The sequence below is a fragment of the Ranitomeya imitator genome, chromosome 3, assembly GCF_032444005.1.
Source record: "Ranitomeya imitator isolate aRanImi1 chromosome 3, aRanImi1.pri, whole genome shotgun sequence".
NCBI classification, from domain to species: domain Eukaryota; kingdom Metazoa; phylum Chordata; class Amphibia; order Anura; family Dendrobatidae; genus Ranitomeya; species Ranitomeya imitator.
This window is the reverse complement of record NC_091284.1, coordinates 413486037-413507453: the sequence shown is the minus strand read 5'-3', so window position 1 is coordinate 413507453 and position 21417 is coordinate 413486037. Positions and strand designations below refer to the sequence as shown.

Sequence of the window (21417 nt, the reverse complement as noted above, 5' to 3'; positions counted from 1 at the left end):
AATAATAAAATTTTAAAAATTGTATTTATTTCCATTTTCCCGTTAGGGTTGGGGCTAAAATTAGGGTTTGGAGTTGGGGTTTGGATTACATTTATGGTTGAGATTAGGGTTAGGGGTGTGGTTAGGGTTATGATTGGGATTAGGATTAGGGGTGTGTTTGGATTAGGGTTTCAGTTAGAATTGGGGGGGGGTTTCCACTGTTTAGGCACATCAGGGGCTCCAAACGCGACACGGCGTCCGATCTCAATTCCAGCCAATTCTGCGTTGAAAAAGTAAAACTGTGCTCCTTCCCTTCCGAACTTTCCCGTGCGTCCAAACAGGGGTTTACCCCAACATATCCCCATCCCCACTTTTGGGGTCCAATTTCTCCTGTTACCCTTGGGAAAATACAAAACTGGGGGCTAAAAAATGTGGAAAAAAAATAGATTTTTTATTTTTACGGCTCTGCGTTATGAACTGTAGTGAAACACTTGGAGGTTCAAAGTTCTCACAACACATCTAGATAAGTTCCTTAGGGGGTCGTCTTTCCAAAATGGTGTCACTTGTGGCGGGTTTCAATGTTTAGGCACATCAGGGGCTCTCCAAATGTGACATGGCGTCTCATCTCAATTCGTCAATTTTGCATTGAAAAGTCAAACGGCGCTTCTTCCCTTCCGAGCTCTGCTATGCACCCAAACAGGGGTTTACCCCCACATATGGGGTACCAGCGTACACCGGTCACATTTTACAACAACGTTTGGGGTCCATTTTCTCCTGTTACCCTTGGTAAAATAAAACAAATTGGAGCTGAAGTAAATTTTTTGTGAAAGAGTTAAATGTTCTTTTTTTTTTTTTTTAAACATTCCAAAAATTCCTGTGAAACACCTGAAGGGTTAATAAACTTCTTGAATGTGGTTTTGAGCACCTTGAGGGGTGCAGTTTTTAGAATGGTGTCACACTTGGGTATTTTCTATCATATAGACCCCTCAAAGTGACTTCAAATGTGATGTAGTCCCTAAAAAAAAAAATAATAAAAAAAAAAAAGGTGTTATAAAAATGAGAAATTGCTGGTCAACTTTTAACCCTTAACTCCCTAACAAAAAAAAAAAATGTTGGTTCCAAAATTGTGCCGTGCTGATGTAAAGTAGACATGTGGGAAATGTTACTTATTAAGTATTTTGTGTGACATAACTCTGTGATTTAAGGGCATAAAAATTCAAAGTTGGAAAATTGCGAAATTTTCAAAAGTTTCGCCAAATTTCCATTTTTTTTCACAAATAAACGCAGGTACTATCAAAGAAATGTTACCACTATCATGGACATGAAGTACAATATGTCACGAGAAAAACAGTGTCAGAATCACCAGGATCCGTTGAATTGTTCCAGAGTTATAACCTCATAAAGGGACAGTGGTCAGAATTGTAAAAATTGGCCCGGTCATTAACTTGCAAACCACCCTTGGGGGTTAAGGGGTTAAAGAAACTGTTTCTTTGCAATTTTGAAGGCATTTGGAATTTATTTCCTGCTTTGTAGTGCATCATATGAGTACAACTTGCCCCGCAAAAATCAAGCCCTGATACGGCTATGTGGACTGAAAAATAAACAAGTTATGGCTCTTTGAAGAATGGGAGTAAAAAATGGAAAATCACCCTGGGGGTTAAGGGGTAAAAAGAGGTAGCTACTAATTAAAGAGCTGTAATTCCTAAACCCTTACTCCCAATTAGGATGTGAATAACCTGAAATTAAAGCGGAGAGTCTGCTTTTTAAGCCCATGTTGATTATATAACGATATCTTGAATATGCTTTGGTAAACCACTAAAATGTCAAAACTTTTCACTGTCCAAATATTTTTAAACCTATTTGTATGTGCAGTGTATGTATGTATGTATGTATGGAGCAGAAACAAATGGCTGGCACACGATTAGGATATGTGGTGCTAGTGAACGGGACTGGAGATCCCATAAACATAGAAAGTCAAAAATCACTGCACTCTTTGACCAGAAAGGGTTTGCTTCAAGTGAAAACAGTTTATTCATAGGTGAAGAGCGTCAGTTAATAACGACGTTTCGGCCACAACGTGGCCTTGATCAGTGTCGCTTTAAATTGATATATCAATGGTCGTACTTGTAAGTTCCCATCAGGGAGAAAGGTAAATTGAGGGATATGTCCAGAAGAAGGAACATCACAGGGAAATTTCCGTTATTACCTGTTGCTCTTCACCTATGAATAACCCTTTTTCACTTGAAGTTGTACGGTTTATTAGCGGTTTCAGATTGTAAATGTTGAAGTGTCCTTGAAGCAGATAAACAGATATCCTGGTTAGATCCACTTATGCTCCCACCTCTATTTTAATCTAAACTATTTATTGATGGGCTGTATCTTATAAATGTACATAGACCACTTGTACTATACTTTAGTTAACTGAGTTTTTGATATTTTTCCAGGCTGGCATTGATGGCGAGAGCATCGGGAATTGCCCTTTCTCACAAAGACTTTTTATGATCTTGTGGCTGAAAGGAGTCGTGTTCAATGTGACCACAGTAGACTTAAAGAGGTAAGAGAGAACTGTCAGAAGTAAAGCAACCGTACACAATGTAATCATGAATTATTTAGTTCTGGGATTTGGATAACCTATATTTGACAGTATGAAGGTGTAGGTGTCTTGTGTGTAGTATATCTTATTATCCTCGGGCATTATACAGTAACATTTCAGTAATTGTGCCCTTGGGTTTAGATACAATGAACAGCACACTCCCTCGTGATGAAATATGTACTTGCCTGCTTTCCAGTAACTTCAAAAGCTTTAGTACCTTTTATCATGCTCTTACTTTCAACGAATATAAGTAGGCATTACATGTATATGGCAAAATGTCTGCCCGTGCTTGTGACAGGGACTTTAGCCTCATCTTCAAGTGAGCTATAGTTCATCTACAGTCCTGGTAATTGGCCATTAATCTAGCAGGGGCTTATATATGTCATATACAAATTTTTTTGTGAGGATTTTTTGATTATAAACTACCAAATGAAAGCATGCACACACAAACCAGCAAAGGCTCCACGCCAAATTTGTGAAGACAGGTGTAATTCATGCCGGTCTTGATGAGATGTGAGCCACATGCTCCTGATTCATAGAACCAACAGAATGCCTCATGGATATTGCAATGATCCCTTCATATATAAATCACATAACCCAATAGTGAAAAGTAAAGGAGCAATTGCTCATTAATAGTGATAATGTAAGAAGTATTGTTTCTCCTTGCGGAGAGTGACATGTTAAGCATGTCGAGGTGAGGAGACTTAAAGCCACAATGCTCCTCTGGGAAATCTGCAAATTGTCTCTTTAGAGAGGAAGAGGACTAGAACTCTAGTGCCACCTATTGAAGTAGCAATCCTACAAGTCAATGTCGACCCTTTATCGAGCCTTGTCACATGACTTAGGATAATAGCCAAACCAGAATCTCAATTTGCAGACACTGTGTTTCGGGGTACTGCCCTTCGTCAGTGCAAAGCGGAGATCTGGTTTGGCTGATTGAGAGGCGTCTGACCGGGATCCAAGATGCTCGTTAAAGGGTCGACATTGACTGTTAGGATTGCTACTTCCAATAGGTGGCACTAGAGTTCTAGTCCTCTTCCTCTGAAGAGACAATTTGCATATTTCCCAGAGGAGCATTGAGGCTTTAAGTCTCCTCACCTCGACATGCTTATCATGTCACTCTCCGCAAGGAGAAAGGATACTTCTTGGATCCCGGTCAGACGCCTCTCAATCAGCCAAACCAGATCTCCACTTTGCACTGACGAGGGGCAGTACCCCGAAACACAGTGTCTGCAAATTGAGATTCTGGTTTGGCTATTATCCTAAGTTATGTGACAAGGCTCGTTAAAGGGTTGACATTGACTGTTAGGATTGCTACTTCCAATAGGTGGCACTAGAGTTTGTTATAATATAACAAATTTTATTGAAGTCAATTATGGAAGATAATAAAATATCAATTAAGAAACAGAAGTACAATAATAGTGGGACATGAAAACAGAAGACTAAAAAGCAGACGAAGACCCCAATAAATGACTGAGCAACATCAATTGCACGTATCGATACTAAATGTTAGAAAATCTATATATGCAGATGATATGTTCCAAAGGAATATCTAAATGAATCTTTATATCAGGTGTCAAAATTACTGTGGTCCAGATATGCAAGAGACACTCCTAATATAAATAATGCCAGAGACAACCTAAAAAGATTATAATAGGATAATCAAATAGGGTCACTAGTATTATGATAGGTAGGTCATAGTATCACAGTGGAACACTAGGGTATATGGAGTCATAAACCAGGGCTCATGAAAACATATGTCCACAAATCATATTAGATCAGTACCTGTAGCCATTGTAAACTGGGTATATGGTTTGCTAGGACTAGCCTCGACGCGCATTTCACCACATCTGCAGCTTCTTCTGGAGCTAATATAGCGCTACCGTAGGCTACATTTAGTGGCGTTGTAATTAAGGTGATAAAGTGACTAACGCGCCTCTATCCTCCCTGATCCTTCTCATTTTGCAGGGACTGGGGGAAAATGGTGTTAGAACTGCAAAAGTTGCAATATTTCAGCACAGCCTCAAATTGCGCAAGAACTATGCGACGTTTTAAAGCTTTTTGTGCCACACTGGCGGGGTGGAAGCTTTGACAAATCAAGCTCTCTGTCTCTATTTGTTGGCTGTATTCTCCTTTTTTATCATTTTTTTTCTTATTTTTTTTTAACCCCTTTCTGACATCAGACGTACTATCCCGTCGAGGTGGGGTGGGCCCCCATGACCAGCGACGGGATAGTACGTCATGCCCATTAATGCGACACTGCGACTTAAGTCGCGGTGATCGCATTAAAATTCCAACGCCATCTTACCTCAGGGAAGATGGCCTCGGCATCCTGGGGTATGGCGTCCCCTCCCCCGCCTCCCGATCGCTGTGATTGGCTGTTCAATTCTGAACAGCCAATCACAGCCTTTCTCATTGTTTCAGCCAATCAGCTTGGCTGAAACAGTGAGGTTCCAGGCTAGGATCGAGTACCGATCTACTCGATCCTGGGGCCGGTGCCTGGCAACCCAGGCACCGGCCAAAACCCCCCGGATTGGCGCGATCGACGATCACATCGATCGCGCCAATTGCAGGGCATAGCGGCGGTGTTACCGCGCTGTGCCCTGCCTGAAAGTACCTGATCCGGAGCCTTCCTCAGCTGCCCTGCGGCTCCGGATCCTGCAGCTGTGATTGGCGCAATCGATGTGATCGTCGATCGCGCCAATCAGGAACAGACCCGCCGGATCGACGATCACATCGATCGCGCCGATCGCAGGGCACAGCGTCGGTGTTACCGCGCTGTGCCCTGCTTGGAAATACATGCAGGAGGGCCCTGCATCTTCCTGCCACGTCCTGCAGCTCTGCCAATCAGGGCACAGCAGCGGTGTGCCCACGCTGTGCCCTGATGGTGACCTGCCGGTCACTTGCTGGTGACCTGCCGGTGACCTGCCTATGATCGGAGCTGTGAGCTCCGATCATAGGCTGGTGCCTAGCGACACCGGCGTCACCAGGGCCACCTCTGATTGGTGGGATCAATGTGATCATTCGATCCCACCAATGACAGGTCACAGCAGCGGTGTGACTGCTCTGTGACCTGTCTCACCTGTCCCTGACCTGTCTGACTGCTCTTCAGGAATCCTCACACTTGGTGAGGATTCCTGAAGAGCGGTCACGCTGACAGATCCCCTCCTGTGCTGAGACTTGTGGTGCCACAGTAGCCTGTGACACCACAATTCTTGCTAAAGAAAGAAGACAGAAGAAAGAAGACAGAAGAAAGAAGAGACTACAACCGTAAGTGTTCATCCCCGATCTTACTTCACCCCCCTTACCCCTCCCCCCCTTCCCCCTCCATCTCCACTTTGCGCCGCGTCCGTCCGTGCCCAAATTTAGCAGCCGCCGAGCGTTGATTGGTGACGCAGTTCACCGATCAACACTCGTGCTCGCTTTTCTTTTTCACCCCCCCTTAGCGCCGCCGAGCGTTGATTGGTGACGCAGTTCACCGATCAACACTCGTGCTCGCTTTTCTTTCCCACATCCCCGTCCGCTCACCCAAACGCTGCGTCCAAACCCGTGCCTTTCATTTTTCTTTTAACACATCCCCGTCCACGCACCCCGCCGCTGCGTCTGAACCCGTGCCTTTCATTTCTTTTTTTTTTTTCCACATCCCCGTCCACGCACCCCGCCGCTGCGTCTGAACCCGTGCCTTTCATTTCTTTTTTTTTTTCCCACATCCCCGTCCACGCACCCCGCCGCTGCGTCTGAACCCGTGCCTTTCATTTCTTTTTTTTTTTTCCACATCCCCGTCCACGCACCCCGCCGCTGCGTCTGAACCCGTGCCTTTCATTTCTTTTTTTTTTTTCCACATCCCCGTCCACGCACCCCGCCGCTGCGTCTGAACCCGTGCCTTTCATTTCTTTTTTTTTTTCCACATCCCCGTCCACGCACCCCGCCGCTGCGTCTGAACCTGTGCCTTTCATTTCTTTTTTTTTTTCCACATCCCCGTCCACGCACCCCGCCGCTGCATCTGAACCTGTGCCTTTCATTTCTTTTTTTTTTTTTTACACATTCCCGTTCACACACCCAGCAGCCGCCGAACTTTGATAAGTGACGCAGTTCACTTATCAGAGCTAGGGCCTGCTGTTTTAGACTTTTCCTTTTACAGGTATTTTTTTTCCCCTTTTAGCTTTTTCCTTTCAGAATCGTTTGCACCAAACACTATCCCCCCAACACGTACACAGTTACCAATAAATATTACACCCAAGCACCATACTCACACAAAAAATGTCCCGTTCGTCCCAGCAGCACTATTCATTGGAGGAGGCATATGCTTTCCTTGCCTCCGACACTGATAGCGAGGGAGAGGATCCCACATTCCTTTACTCTTCAGATTCTTCCTCCTCGGGTCCTGCGGAACCGCCACGCAGACGCCCCAGGAGAGAAGATCAGGCAGCGCCCACTCCTGAAAATGAACCAGCGCGACCCTCTTCGGACCCCATATGGACCTCGCCCCCCGAAAATTACGAGCCACTGATTCCTGATTTTGTGGCAGAATCGGGAATCAAGTTTGACACCACCGGCCTCACAGAAATAGACTTTTTCAAAGTCTTTTTCTCTGAGGCTTTCGTTAACCTCATGGTGGAGCAAACTAATTTGTATGCTCGGCAATTTTTGGAGCAAAACCCCCGTTCATCATTTTCTAACTGGTCTCCTGTAGACGCAGTTGAAATGACGCAGTTTTGGAGCCTGGTCCTCCATATGGGGATCGTGAAGAAGCCAGAAATTCGGCAATATTGGAGTGTAGATATTTTATATAACACTCCAGTGTTCCGAATGGTCATGGTTCGGACGCGTTTTGAGGCCATCCATAAGTTCCTGCATTACAACGATAATGCACGGTGTCCCGCACGAGATGACCCCAATTTTGACCGTCTGTTCAAAGTTCGGCCGGTCATCGAACACTTCAGCAAAAAGTTTGCTGAAGTGTACGTGCCCAAAAGGGACATCTGTGTGGATGAGTCCTTGGTTCATTTTAAGGGGCGGCTCAGATTCCGTCAATACCTGCCCAGCAAAAGGGGCCAGATACGGAATCAAACTCTACAAGCTGTGTGAGAGTACCTCAGGGTACACCTACAGCTTTAGAGTGTACGAAGGGAAGGACAGCAGGATTGAACCGCCTGAGTGTCCTTCCGTCCTGGGAGTGAGTGGGAAAATTGTGTGGGATTTGGTGCACCCACTGCTGGATAAAGGTTATCACCTCTACACCGATAACTTTTATTCCAGCATCCCACTCTACAAATCCCTCTCTGCGCGAGGTACCGCAGCCTGCGGTACTGTCCGCAAAAATCAGAGAGGCCTCCCGAAGACGCTACTTGGGCAGATGCTCAGAAAAGGTGAGAGCAAAGCCCAATGTAGCGACCACCTGCTGGTGGTCAAGTACAAGGACAAGAGGGATGTCCTTCTCTTGACCACCATACACGGTGATGGCAGTGCCCTCAGCAGTGTACTGGGTACCTCAACACAGGTCTGCAAACCGGACTGTGTACTGGGGTACAACAAAAACATGGGGGGCGTTGATCTCTCCGATCAACTCCTCCAACCATACAGTGCTTTGAGGAAGGCCAAGGTGTGGTACAAAAAGCTGTCCGTGTACATCGTACAAATGGCAATGCTCAACGCTTTCCTGCTGTAACGATGTGCACGACACACTGATACGTCGTACCTTCAGTTCCAGGAGGTAGTGGTTAAGGCCCTGATATTTGGCACGAGGGAAGGAGCGGGCCCCAGTACTTTTGGAACTGAGGGTGCTCGTATCATACCAGGTCAGCATTTTCCGGGGGTGGTCCCGCCAACTGATAGAAAAAGTAAGCCGCAAAAAAAGTGCCGAGTGTGCTACAAAAGAGGAGTACGCAAGGACACCATCTATCAATGCGACACCTGCCCCGACAAACCTGGCCTGTGTATGAAGGACTGCTTCAAATTGTACCACACCTCCATGCACTACTAATTTGCTTAACAGGAACCAGTAGATTAGTTCCAAAGAGGGGGCACATCTAAGTAAGTTCCTTGGGGGTCTAGGTTCCAAAATGATGTCACTTGTGGTTTTTTTTTTTACTGTATAGGCACATCAGGGGCTCTGCAAACGGAACATGACGCCCTCAGAACTTGTCCATCAAAGTCTGCATTCCAAATCGTCACTGCTTCCCTTCTGAGTCCCGAAGTGCCCAAACAGTTTTTTCCCACATATGGGGTACCAGCGTACTCCGAACAAATTGGACAACAACTTTTGGTGTCCAATTTCTCCTGTTACCCTTGGGAAAATAAAAAATTGGGGGCTGAAAGATCATTTTTGTGGGGGAAAAAATAGAATTTTTTATTTTCACGCCGGGCATCATAGACTTTAGTGAAGCACTTGGAGGTTCAAAATTCTCACGGCACACCTAGATAAGTTCCTTAGGGGGTCAAGTTTCCAAAATGGGGTCACTTGTGGGGAGTTTCTACTGTTTAGGCACATCAGGGGCTCACCAAATGGCACATGATGCCTGCAGACAATTCCATCAAAGTCTGCATTCCAAAACATCACTACTTCCCTTCCGAGCCCCGAAGTGTACCCAAACAGTAGTTTTCTCCCACTTATGGGGTGCCAGCGTACTCAGGACAAATTGGACAACAACTTTTGGGGTCCAATTTCTCCTGTTACTCTTGGGAAAATAAAAAATTGGGAACTGAAAGATCATTTTTGTGGGGGAAAAAATAGAATTTTTTTATTTTCACACCGGGCATCATAGACTTTAGTGAAGCACTTGGGGGATAAAAGTGCTCACGACACACCTAGATAAGTTCCTTAGGGGGTCTAGTTTCCAAAATGGGGTCACTTGTGGGGGGTTTCCACTGTTTAGGCACATCAGGGGCTGTCCAAACGCGACATGGCATCCGATCTCAATTCCAGCCAATTTTAGCTTGAAAATGTCAAACGGCGCTCCTTTCCTTCTGAGCCCTGCCATGCGCCCAAACAGTGGTCCTTCCCCCCCCCCCCCCCCCACATATGGGGTATCAGCGTACTCAGGACAAATTGGACAACAACTTTTGGGGTCCATTTTCTCTTTTTACCCTTGGGAAATTAAAAAAATTATTGCTGAAAGAACATTTTTGTGGCTAAAAAGTAAAATGTTATTTTTTTCCTTCCATGTTGCTTCTGCTGCTGTGAAACACCTGAAGGGTTAATAAACTTCTTGAATGTGGTTTTGAGCAGCTTGAGGGGTGCAGTTTTTTAGAATGGTGTCACTTTTAGGTATTTTTTGCCATATAGACCCCTCAAAATGACTTCAAATGTGAGGTGGTCCCTAAAAAAAAATGGTTTTGTAAATTTTGTTGTAAAAATGAGAAATTGCTGGTCAAATTTTAACCCTTGTAACTTCCTAGAAAAAAAAAAAATTTGATTCCAAAATTGTGCTGATGTAAAGTAGACATGTGGGTAATGTTATTTATTAACTATATTGTGTCACTTAACTCTCTGGTTTAACAGAATAAAAATTCAAAGTTGGAAAATTGCGAAATTTTCAAAATTTTCGCCAAATTTCCGCTTTTTTCACAAATAAACGCAAGTTATATCGAAGAAATTTTACCACTATCATGAAGTACAATATGTTACAAGAAAACAATCTCAGAATCGCCAAGATCCGTTGAAGCGTTCCAGAGTTATAACCTCGTAAAGGGACAGTGGTCAGAATTGTAAAAATTGGCCCGGTCATTAACGTGCAAACCACCCTTTGGAGTAAAGGGGTTAATATCCAAAAATAATACTTTTAGGCAATGTGCACACGTTCAGGAATTCATGCAGAAAATTCCTGACAATTCCGGACATTTTCTGCATGAAATCCGCAAGAAAACCACGCGCGTTTTTGCCGCGGTTTTGACGCGTTTTTGCCGCGGTTTTTTCCGGACACTTCCCAATGCATTTTGGAGTGGGAAATCCGCAAAAAAAACGCAAAAAGATAGAGCATGTCCGGATTTTGTGCCTGATGCGTTTTTTTTGCGGAAAAAAACGCATCATGTGCACAAAACATGCGGAATTCATTCTAAATGATGGGATGCTTATTGTATGCGTTTTTTTTGCGGTTTTATAGCGTTTTTATCGGGAAAAACCGCGAAAAAACCGCGAGAAAACCGGAACGTGTGAACACAGCCTAAATGTTTTATACAAAATCACCAATTCTTTTATCTTCAGACGTAATAAAAGAAAGTGATTTGACATTGTGCCCTTTTTTTGACCTTTTTATGCTTCAGAAAATAACCAGTTTGTTGGTTTCTATAATTCACTGGATGAATTACCTGAAGGCCATTGCTCACTGTAAAGGAAAATAAAGTTACTCTAAAAATAGGGACAGAAACAGGAAATCTTGTTATATGTTAAGCTGAAAATGAGATGGACAGGGTGAATGAGTCCACTTCATAGCGCCCGTGCTCCGTTCTTCCGTCAGGGCTTTACACACAGCCTCTTGTTGTGTGCAGCAGACCCTACTAAGGATTCTGGGAGATGCCTATTGGGATTATGTAATGGTGAGCCAGATATTTGGGGGGATTTCTACTGTCTATACGACTAACACATCCCTGCATCTGTATTCGGACAAATGTGCTTTTGAAAGACTTGCTTTAGTCCTCAACGCTTCCTAAAAATACAGTATATATAATACCGTATATACTCCACATCTGGCCCAAGATTTCAGATATTTATTAATGAAGGAAGGTGCTGAACAAGACAGGTGGCCAAAGACACATGAATTAACGAAAGGCCAAATACTCTCTTCCAACTAATTGTACATCAATCCAATATTCTGCACCAGTCCATTTACTAATATGTTTCTATTAAGCTGTGCATTCACTGTGTTTGTGGTCTTAGCTATATGACAAGAAAATTCCCTGGTATATACTTTAATGTTGCCATATGCCTGCATTCCTGAGACAGAGGTCACAACTGTGTCCATTGGCCTCCGCCTGGCTGGTATAAGTCTGCATATTTAAAGGGAATCTGTCAGCGTTATTGATATATAAGATGACGGCAGTATGATGTAGGAACAGAGACCCTGATGTGTCCCTTAGTTTACAGGGTGCAGCATTTATGATAAATGACAGTTTTCTCTGTTGCAGATAGAGCGGAGCTCAAATGCCATGCCCTGCCCTGCCCGTCTAACCTCGCCCACACCGCTGATTAGCAGGTTTCTGTGTATATTGACAGAAAGCTTTTATTGAAACAAAAAGACACAGCTCAGTAAGTGACACATTGCTGTAATTAGGATCTCAGCCCTACACCATTAAGCTCTCGGATTACATAGCAAAAACTTGCTGACAGATTCCCTTTAACTGTTTGTATAAGAAAGTACTGTGCCTCTATACTTAAAGGGTTACCTCAAATAAATGTATACCATGAATGCTACGTATTTGTGCAATAGTCCACAAGGGAATGTCAGGTAGCATGTGTGCCACACCATTCCAGGTATCTGGTTAGAGCCAGGCTCTGGTGATGGACAGGCAGAGGAGCATACTCCCACTACCTGACCACGTAGATGCCACGGTCAGAGTTTAAACTGTAATTATTGAGTGTGGCTCTGTGTATCACCTGGATCCTGCAGAATTGGCACAAATGTGTGAGATCAGCCTGAGTTTTTGGAGTCCGACTTACCCAGGTCTTGATTGCTATATATGCATCATGGAGTGGAGGAATTTAAAGTCACAGGTATATAGTAATAATCCAGACATTCCTACAATCTAACAAAATACACACCGTATACAACTGGATAACGTAACCTGTCCATGTGTATAATGATATGGGTCCAGTAACTGGATACATGTATCTGTATGTCATACATAGATAATGGAATGTGACTGCAGAGGCCGTTCAGTGCTGGCTGAAGAAAATGGCCGTGACTTGAAGCTACTGACAAGTTCTCTTCAGAAACTTGAGGGAGTCTGTACTATAGCAAGCGGCTCCTTCACTTTTGCACTTGTTCTTACAAGTAATAATATCCTTCTCCATAAGTAAAATAATCATTTACTTCCACAGTTTTTACAAGCAAATATTTACCACTTAAGATGTTGTTGCCCTTTGGTTTCGCATAGAAACAACACTGACCATAATGGGACTTTAGCCTGCTGAAGTGCAAGTGTTTAAGAGGAAAGGAATTTGGGTTATGAGTGTATAAGGGGATGCCAGAAACACACTTTGGCAACTTAGTGGTTTCCTGTAGTTGTTTTGAGCAAAGCCATGAATTTTAATTGCAGAAAATCCCCTAATACGACTTTAGGATCAGCTCATTGAACTGCAATTTTTAGGACATGTTCAGGTTCGGCAGAAACCATTGAGGTTTAGATATCTCTTACGGTACGGTCCTCATTTCTGCCCCACTGTTGTGATGGTGGTGGAAACCTGCTACTAGAAAAGTGATTGGCTCTTCTGAAAAGGTCACTGTAAGGCAGGGGTCACACTAGCGAGTTTTACGGACGTATAAGAGGCGCAAAAACTACGCATTGCACACTGACCAATGATTCTCTATGGGGCAGCTTTTATCTGCCGTATTTTACGGGCGTAGAAAATCGCAGCATGCTGCATTTGTCAGCGGCAAAAAATCCGCCAATGAAAGTCAATGGGGGCGAGAAAAATACGGATTACACACGGACCAACAGTGTGACTTGCGAGAAATACGCAGCGGTGTTCTATAGAAAAGCCGGCAATTCAGCGCGGTGTACAGTAAAATCACACTGACAGGTTTTATTAGAATAGATAGAATAAATGTCTACATATAGTGTGTGTATACATACACATATATAATCTACTATATAATTGTCTAAGGGTCACTTCCATCTTTCTGTCCTTCTGTCTGTCTGTATGTCACGGATATTCATTGATCGCGGGCTCTGTCTATCATGAAAATCCAAGTCGCTGATTGGTCGCGGCAAAACAGCCACGACCAATCAGCGACGGGCACAGTCCGGCGGCATAATGGCTGCTCCTTCCTCCCCGCAGTCAGCGCCCGCTCCATACTCCCCTCCAGTCAGCGCTCACACAGGGTTAATGGCAGCGCTAACGGACCGCGTTATGCCACGGTGTAACGCACTCCGTTCACGCTGCTATTAACACTGTGTTATCAACTTTTTACTATTGATGCTGCCCATGCAGCATCAATAGTAAAAAGATCTAATGTTAAAAATAATAGAAAAAAAAAAAAATCGTTATATACTCACCGTCCGTCAGCCCCTCGGATCCAGAACAGGCCTTTCCCGCTCCTCGCGACTCTCCGGTGACCGCTCCATGCATTGAGATCTCGCGAGATGATGACGTAGCGGTCTCGCGAGACCGCTACGTCATCATTTCGCGAGACCAGAGCACACGAGGAGCGTCGGTAACCCCTTCGCCTGGATCCGAGGGCCAACGGAAGGTGAGTATATAACTATTTTTATTTTAATTCTTTTTTTTTTTTGAACAGGGATATGATGCCCACATTGCTATATACTACGTGGGCTGTGCAATATACTTCGTGGGCTGTGTAGTGTACTACGTGGGCTGTGCAGTGTACTACGTGGGCTGTGCAGTGTACTACGTGGGCTGTGTAATACACTACACATACATATTCTAGAATACCCGATGCGTTAGAATCGGGCTACCATACATGTATATGTATATATATGTATATGTATGTATGTATGTATATGTATGTGTATGTATGTATGTATGTGTATGTATGTGTATGTATGTGTATGTATATGTGTATATATGTATGTATATATGTATGTGTGTGTGTATGTGTGTATATATATATATATATATATATATATATATATATATATATATATATATATATATATATATATATATATATATATATATATATATAATCTCTATCTAGACAGTCAGTCAGTCATGGCCAAAAGTATTGACACCCCTGCAAATCTGTCAGATAATAAAATGATTGCAAACACAGATTATTTGGTATTATTATCTTCATTTTAAAAAAACAAAAAAAGAATTGTCCTAAAGCCAACTTGGATATAATTCCACACCAAACCTAAAAAAGGGGGTGAACAAAAGTATTGGCACTGTTCGAAAAATCATGTGATGCTTCTCTAATTTGTGTAATTAACAGCACCTGTAACTTACCTGTGGCACCTAACAGGTGTTGGCAATAACTAAATCACACTTGCAGCCAGTTGACATGGATTAAAGTTGACTCAACCTCTGTCCTGTGTCCTTGTGTGTACCACATTGAGCATGGAGAAAAGAAAGAAGACCAAAGAACTGTCTGAGGACTTGAGAAACCAAATTGTGAGGAAGCATGAGCAATCTCAAGGCTACAAGTTCATCTCCAAAGACCTGAATGTTCCTGTGTCTACCGTGCGCAGTGTCATCAAGAAGTTTAAAGCCCATGGCACTGTGGTTAACCTCCCTAGATGTGGACGAAAAAGAAAAATTGACAAGAGATTTCAACGCAAGATTGTGCGGATGTTGGATAAAGAACCTCGACTAACATCCAAACAAGTTCAAGCTGCCCTGCAGTCCGAGGGTACAACAGTGTCAACCCGTACTATCCGTCAGCATCTGAATGAAAAGGGACTGTATGGTAGGAGACCCAGGAAGACCCCACTTCTTACCCCGAGACATAAAAAAGCCAGGCTGGAGTTTGCCAAAACTTACCTGAAAAAGCCTAAAATGTTTTGGAAGAATGTTCTCTGGTCAGATGAGACAAAAGTAGAGCTTTTTGGGCAAAGGCATCAACATAGAGTTTACAGGAGAAAAAAAGAGGCATTCAAAGAAAAATACACGGTCCCTACAGTCAAACATGGCGGAGGTTCCCTGATGTTTTGGGGTTGCTTTGCTGCCTCTGGCACTGGACTGCTTGACCGTGTGCATGGCATTATGAAGTCTGAAGACTACCAACAAATTTTGCAGCATAATGTAGGGCCCGGTGTGAGAAAGCTGGGTCTCCCTCAGAGGTCATGGGTCTTCCAGCAGGACAATGACCCAAAACACACTTCAAAAAGCACTAGAAAATGGTTTGAGAAAGCACTGGAGACTTCTAAGGTGGCCAGCAATGAGTCCAGACCTGAAACCCATAGAAGACCTGTGGACAGATCTGAAAATGGCAGTTTGGAGAAGGCACCTTTCAAATATCAGGGACCTGGAGCAGTTTGCCAAAGAAGAATGGTCTAAAATTCCAGCAGAGCATTGTAAGAAACTCATTGATGGTTACCGGAAGCGGTTGGTCGCAGTTATTTTGGCTAAAGGTTGTGAAACCAAGTATTAGGCTGAGGGTGCCAATACTTTTGTCTGTCCCACTTTTGGAATTTTGTGTGAAATGATCAATGTTTTGCTTTTTGCTTCATTCTCTTTTGTGTTTTTTCATTTAGGACAAATTAAATGAAGATAATAATACCAAAGAATTTATGTTTGCAATCATTTTCAGGAAGAAAATGAGTATTATCTGACAGAATTGCAGGGGTGTCAATACTTTTGGCCATGACTGTACATACATACACACATACATACACATTTATATATATATTTATATTACATTACATTACACTAGATGGTGGCCCGATTCTAACGCATTGGGTTTTCTAGAATGTGTATGCGTAGTGTATATATATTTCATACAGCGCTAGATGGCAGAAAAGCCGGTAATTTAATTGCCAGCTTTTGCAATCTCTTTCCCAAACCAGACAGGATATGAGACATGGTTTACATACAGTAAACCATTTCATATCCCTTATTTTTGTACATATTCCTCATTAGTAATGTTACAAGTGTATGTGTGTAAAATTTGGGGGCTCTAGCTGTTTATTTTAACAGCTAGAGCCCCCCACACAGGGTTAAATCACGGAAATAATTGGCGTGGGCTCCCGCGCAATTTTCTCCACCAGAGTGGGAAAGCCAGTGACTGAGGGCAGATATTAATAGCCTGGAGAGGGACCATGGTTATTGGCCCCCCCTGGGTAAAAACATCTGCCCCCAGCCACCCCAGAAAAGGCACATCTGTACGATGTGCCTATTCTGGCACTTAGCCTCTCTTCTCACTCCCGAGTAGCGGTGGGATATGGGGTAATAAAGGGTTAATGTCACCTTGCTCTTGTAAGCAATATGTTTTTAGCCGGGGGGGGGGGGGGGGAGCAATAACCATGGACCCTCTCCAGGCTATTAATATCTGCCCTCAGTCACTGGTTTTCCCACTCTGGCGGAGAAAATTGCGCGGGAGCCCACGCCAATTTTTTTCGTGATTTAACCCTTTATTTTTTAACAGCTAGAGCCCCCAAATTTTACACACATACACTAGTAACATTATTAATGAGGAATATATAAAAAATGGATATGAAATGGTTAACTGTACGTAAACCATGTCTCATATCATGTCGGGTTTGAGAAGGAGATAGCAAAAGCCGACAATTGAATTACCGGCTTTTAAGCTATCTAGCGCTGTATTAAAGATAGATAGATAGAGATATAGACTGTATATATGTTTTCATGAATATTTGAGCCCATGGATCCATTGTATGTCCGTTTTGCAAGCCGGCGAGAAAATCTCGCTATACGGATTACATACGGAGGTTTTCATGCGCAAAACACGCTGCCACACCCTGCCTACGGATTACATACGGATCACTGTTTTGGGACCATTTCTGCGTATTACGCCTGTAAAATATGGACCGTATTTCCCTACGCTGAGTGTGACCCCGGCCTAAAAGTAGACACTTCTTTTAATTAACTCAGATTTATGGCAAAATGTACAAATACGAGTTGCACCTTAAGTAATAAACTATGATCCTCCACTTTGTTCTTGCAGGTCTTCTCAACATCGTGTGTAAAGCTGCAAAGTGCTTGTGAAAACAAGCAACTTGCTATTTACTTTTTATTAAATATCTTTCCATGCTTAAAACAGAGGGGTTTTTAACTATACTGTGTACTGCTCTTTGCCTCTGCAGTCTGTCAGCAGTGACCTGCCTTTTAGGCAAGAAGTACAGTGCTGGCAAGCTCTATTCTGTAGATCTTGGAAGTGCTGCTCTGAAGCTGGTGGGTGTGCTTGATCCAACCAGCTGGAGAGGAGCTGTAGCAGCATCTGAGAGTGCACAATTTAGGCTAAACTGCTTGAAGTCAAGAGGCAGGTGCGTACTTGAACCATGGTCTTGAGAGCTTTCATCATTTCCCCCCCATCACTACAGAGCATCATGTAAGTTAGGATCGAGCTACAAAGTGTGGAGATACTATTTTATGAACACTATGGATTGTTATTACCTTATAATGAATTGGCTCAGTGTTTTTTATTTTTATTAATTTTTTTTTTTGTAGAAAACCAGCAGATTTACAAAATCTTGCACCCGGAACCCATCCTCCATTTATAACCTACAACCATGAAGTAAAGACTGATGTGAATAAGATTGAGGAGTTCCTGGAAGAAGTACTCTGCCCTCCAAAGTAAGTGATGGTTCAACGTTTGAGATTTGATAGTCGGGTCTGACTACAATGATTGACTGGTAAAATGAGCTCAGTGACATTAGTCACTTGTCAACTGACACCTCTATGTGACCTGATCTGACCTAAAACTGAGTCATGGAAATAAGAGACCCAGTACACTGACCTGTAGTAAATCCGAAGCCGTCACATTGTAAGGTACAAGACAGACTTGCATTACACTTCCATTAGGCATTATGGCTATTGTGCGAACAGTCCCTAATGGCATAAATAATGGTTGCACTAGCTGATCAATTATTAACATGGTTTTAAAAAGCGTTTCATTATTTTAGGTACCGTAAGCTGGCAGCACGACACCCAGAATCGAACACAGCTGGCATGGACATATTTGCAAAGTTTTCTGCATATATCAAGAACTCCCGGCCAGATGCCAATGAAGGTAATCCAGCCACACAGATTGTTTATTTACTATGCAGCTTACTATACATATGGAATGGCTGCCAATGATTGCTGTGTGGCCAAAATCTATCTCCCCCCAACTCCGAGTCAGGTGGACACTTGTATGTTTGTATGTATTTTAGTAGGGAGAGGAAAATAAGCCAGTATTGGAGAGTCAATCAGCATCTTATACTCTGCGGAACAAATAATGAGGCATGTTGCAATCCAATGCCCCCGTATATATTACAAGATTGGCTTCTTTAGCTGGTTGCAGGGGGAAAGTTCAGACATTTATCTAATTAAGTGTTTTGCAAATTTCAGTTCTCACAGTTCCCTGACAGATTATGTTTTCAGCATTTCCTTAGTATTGCACAAGTGATGAAATTATTAGCAAGGCGCCAAAAATTGCCACGCGTTCTTTCACCTGTGCAAGGCTATGGAAATCCTGAAAACATCATCTATTGGTGGGCTGTGAGGAGTGGAATTTAGGAAAAACACACTGATCTAATGTATAGTGCCAGCATTTGGTTCAGATGCTCTTCCCAGAGCCCAGAATATTTGTTATACAGTGTATTTGCACTTGTCCACTCCAAAGCTGGCTGTCAGTCAATACCGGGGAGTGCTTGCATGACTGAAAGCCAGAGGCTCCCAAGAGAAATGGTTCATTTTCTTCTAGGTGTCGAACTTTCCATGCTGTAGCTGGGCACCTCCATAATGCTGTTAACCTACAGATTAACAGTGTTATCAGACCTGACAGGTTCCCTTTACAGGGTTGTTTAACCCCTTTATGACAGCCAATACGTCTTTTAACTGACCTGAGATATTTGAGAATAGCCTCCCCATACAGGTGGCAATCCAGCAGCTATCAGCTGTTCACTATAGCTGACATCTTGCTGTATCAGCCACGATCAGTGTTTGCACAGTCCAAATCTGTTTATGGCATATAATGAAGCAGAAATTAAGGACTTTATAACCTGCTCGACCCGAGGGGTAATTTATGGCATACAATGTCCATGTGGGAAATGGTATATAGGCCGCACTATACGACCCATGAATGTACGTATTGGGGAACATTTACGCAATATCAGTAAAAAATTTGTGGGGCATCCCCTATCACAACATTTTGAAGAATATCATGGGGGTTCAGTGGAGAATATTGTGGTGACTGGGATTAAAAAAGTAAAAAAGAACTGGCGGGGAGGGAATTTCATCCATCAAATGTCAAGAGAGGAGAGCAGGTGGATTTTTGAAATGAATACACTTATCCCAAATGGACTTAACAGCGAGATCAAACTTTTTGCTTTTAATAAATAGACCTAGCGCTTCCTGCCATTGCACAATATAAAAGCACCTCTGTTATGCACCTGACCATCCCTGATGGAGTCTGCCGACTCCGAAACGCGTTGGATTAAGCATTTTGGTCTTAAGTGCATTCCATAGGCCGATCACGTGTATCATCACGTGTATGTGATGTCACGCGAGGTCCTGCAGCTTCACTGCACCTCGCCGGCAACTTGTTTAGGCTACGTTCACATTAGCGTTGCGCCGCCCTGCGTCGGCGACGCAACGCGCGACGCATGTTAAAACTCGCGCAAACGCGCGCGTTTTGCGACGCGTGCGTAGTTTTTGACGAAAATCGGACGCACAGAAAATGCAACTTGTTGCATTTTCTTGCGTCCGACGCTAGCGTCGGAAACGACGCACGTGGCGAAAAACGCCACCCAAAAAACGCACGCGTCCCCTATGTTAAACATAGGGGCGCGTCGCCGCTGCGTCGCCGACGCAACAGCGGCGCAACGCTAATGTGAACGTAGCCTTAGAGGAGCGCGGTCTCACCGCTGAAGTCCCTGGATTATCGCCGGGAACCTGTTTGAGGAAGCACGGTCTCACCACTGAAGATCCCGGCGTATCGCCTGTGAGGTAAGGGGTGACTGTCACCGGCCGGGACAGGTCTAACACCCTCTCCTCACATATCTGTTATGTTTGCTAATGACAGGTGTTATGAAGGCAATCCAGAAACACAGTGTGCTTAGCGATCAGAGCGCACACAGTGATCTGACAAATACCCAAAAATACAAGAACAAGCTCTGAGACGTGGAAACTCTGTAGACTGCACACCTGATCCTATCCTAAACACAACTAAAAGCGGCTGTGGATTGCGCCTAACAACTACCTAGGCAACTCGGCACAGCCTAAGAAACTAGCTAGCCTGAAGATAGAAAAATAGGCCTGACTTGCCCCAGAGAAATTCCCCAAAGGAAAAGGCAGCCCCCCACATATAATGACTGTGAGTAAGATGAAAAGACAAAACGTAGGGATGAAATAGATTCAGCAAAGTGGGGCCCGATATTCTAGGACAGAGCGAGGACAGTAAAGCGAACTTTGCAGTCTACAAAAAACCCTAAAGCAAAACCACGCAAAGGGGGCAAAAAAAACCCACCGTGCCGAACTAACGGCACGGCGGTGCACCCTTTGCGTCTCAGAGCTTCCAGCAAAACAAAAGACATGCTGGACAGAAAAAAAGCAACAAAAAAGCAAAAAGCACTTAGCTATACAGAGCAGCAGGTCACAGGAACAATCAGGAGAAGCTCAGATCCAACACTGAAACATTGACAAGGAGCAAGGATAGCAGCATCAGGCGGAGTTAAGTAATGAAGCAGTTAACGAGCTCACCAGAACACCTGAGGGAGGAAGCTCAGAAGCTGCAGTACCACTTGTGACCACAGGAGTGAATTCAGCCACAGAATTCACAACAGTACCCCCCCCTTGAGGAGGGGTCACCGAACCCTCACCAGAGCCCCCAGGCCGACCAGGATGAGCCGCATGAAAGGCACAAACAAGATCGGAAGCATGAACATCAGAGGCAAAAACCCAGGAATTATCTTCCTGAGCATAACCCTTCCATTTAACCAGATACTGGAGTTTCCGTCTAGAAACACGAGAATCCAAAATCTTCTCCACAATATACTCCAATTCC

At 43.7% G+C, this 21417-nt stretch overlaps 1 protein-coding gene across 1 annotated transcript in view; it reads left to right on the top strand.

The window, feature by feature from the left end:
• Positions 1-21417, top strand: part of CLIC4 (chloride intracellular channel 4) — a 119608-nt gene that overhangs the window by 69174 nt on the left and 29017 nt on the right. The window contains exons 2-4 of the mRNA XM_069757140.1: positions 2424-2533; positions 17880-18005; positions 18335-18441. Coding sequence (XP_069613241.1) covers positions 2424-2533; positions 17880-18005; positions 18335-18441 — 343 coding nt within the window. The remainder of the gene's footprint in view (positions 1-2423; positions 2534-17879; positions 18006-18334; positions 18442-21417) is intronic.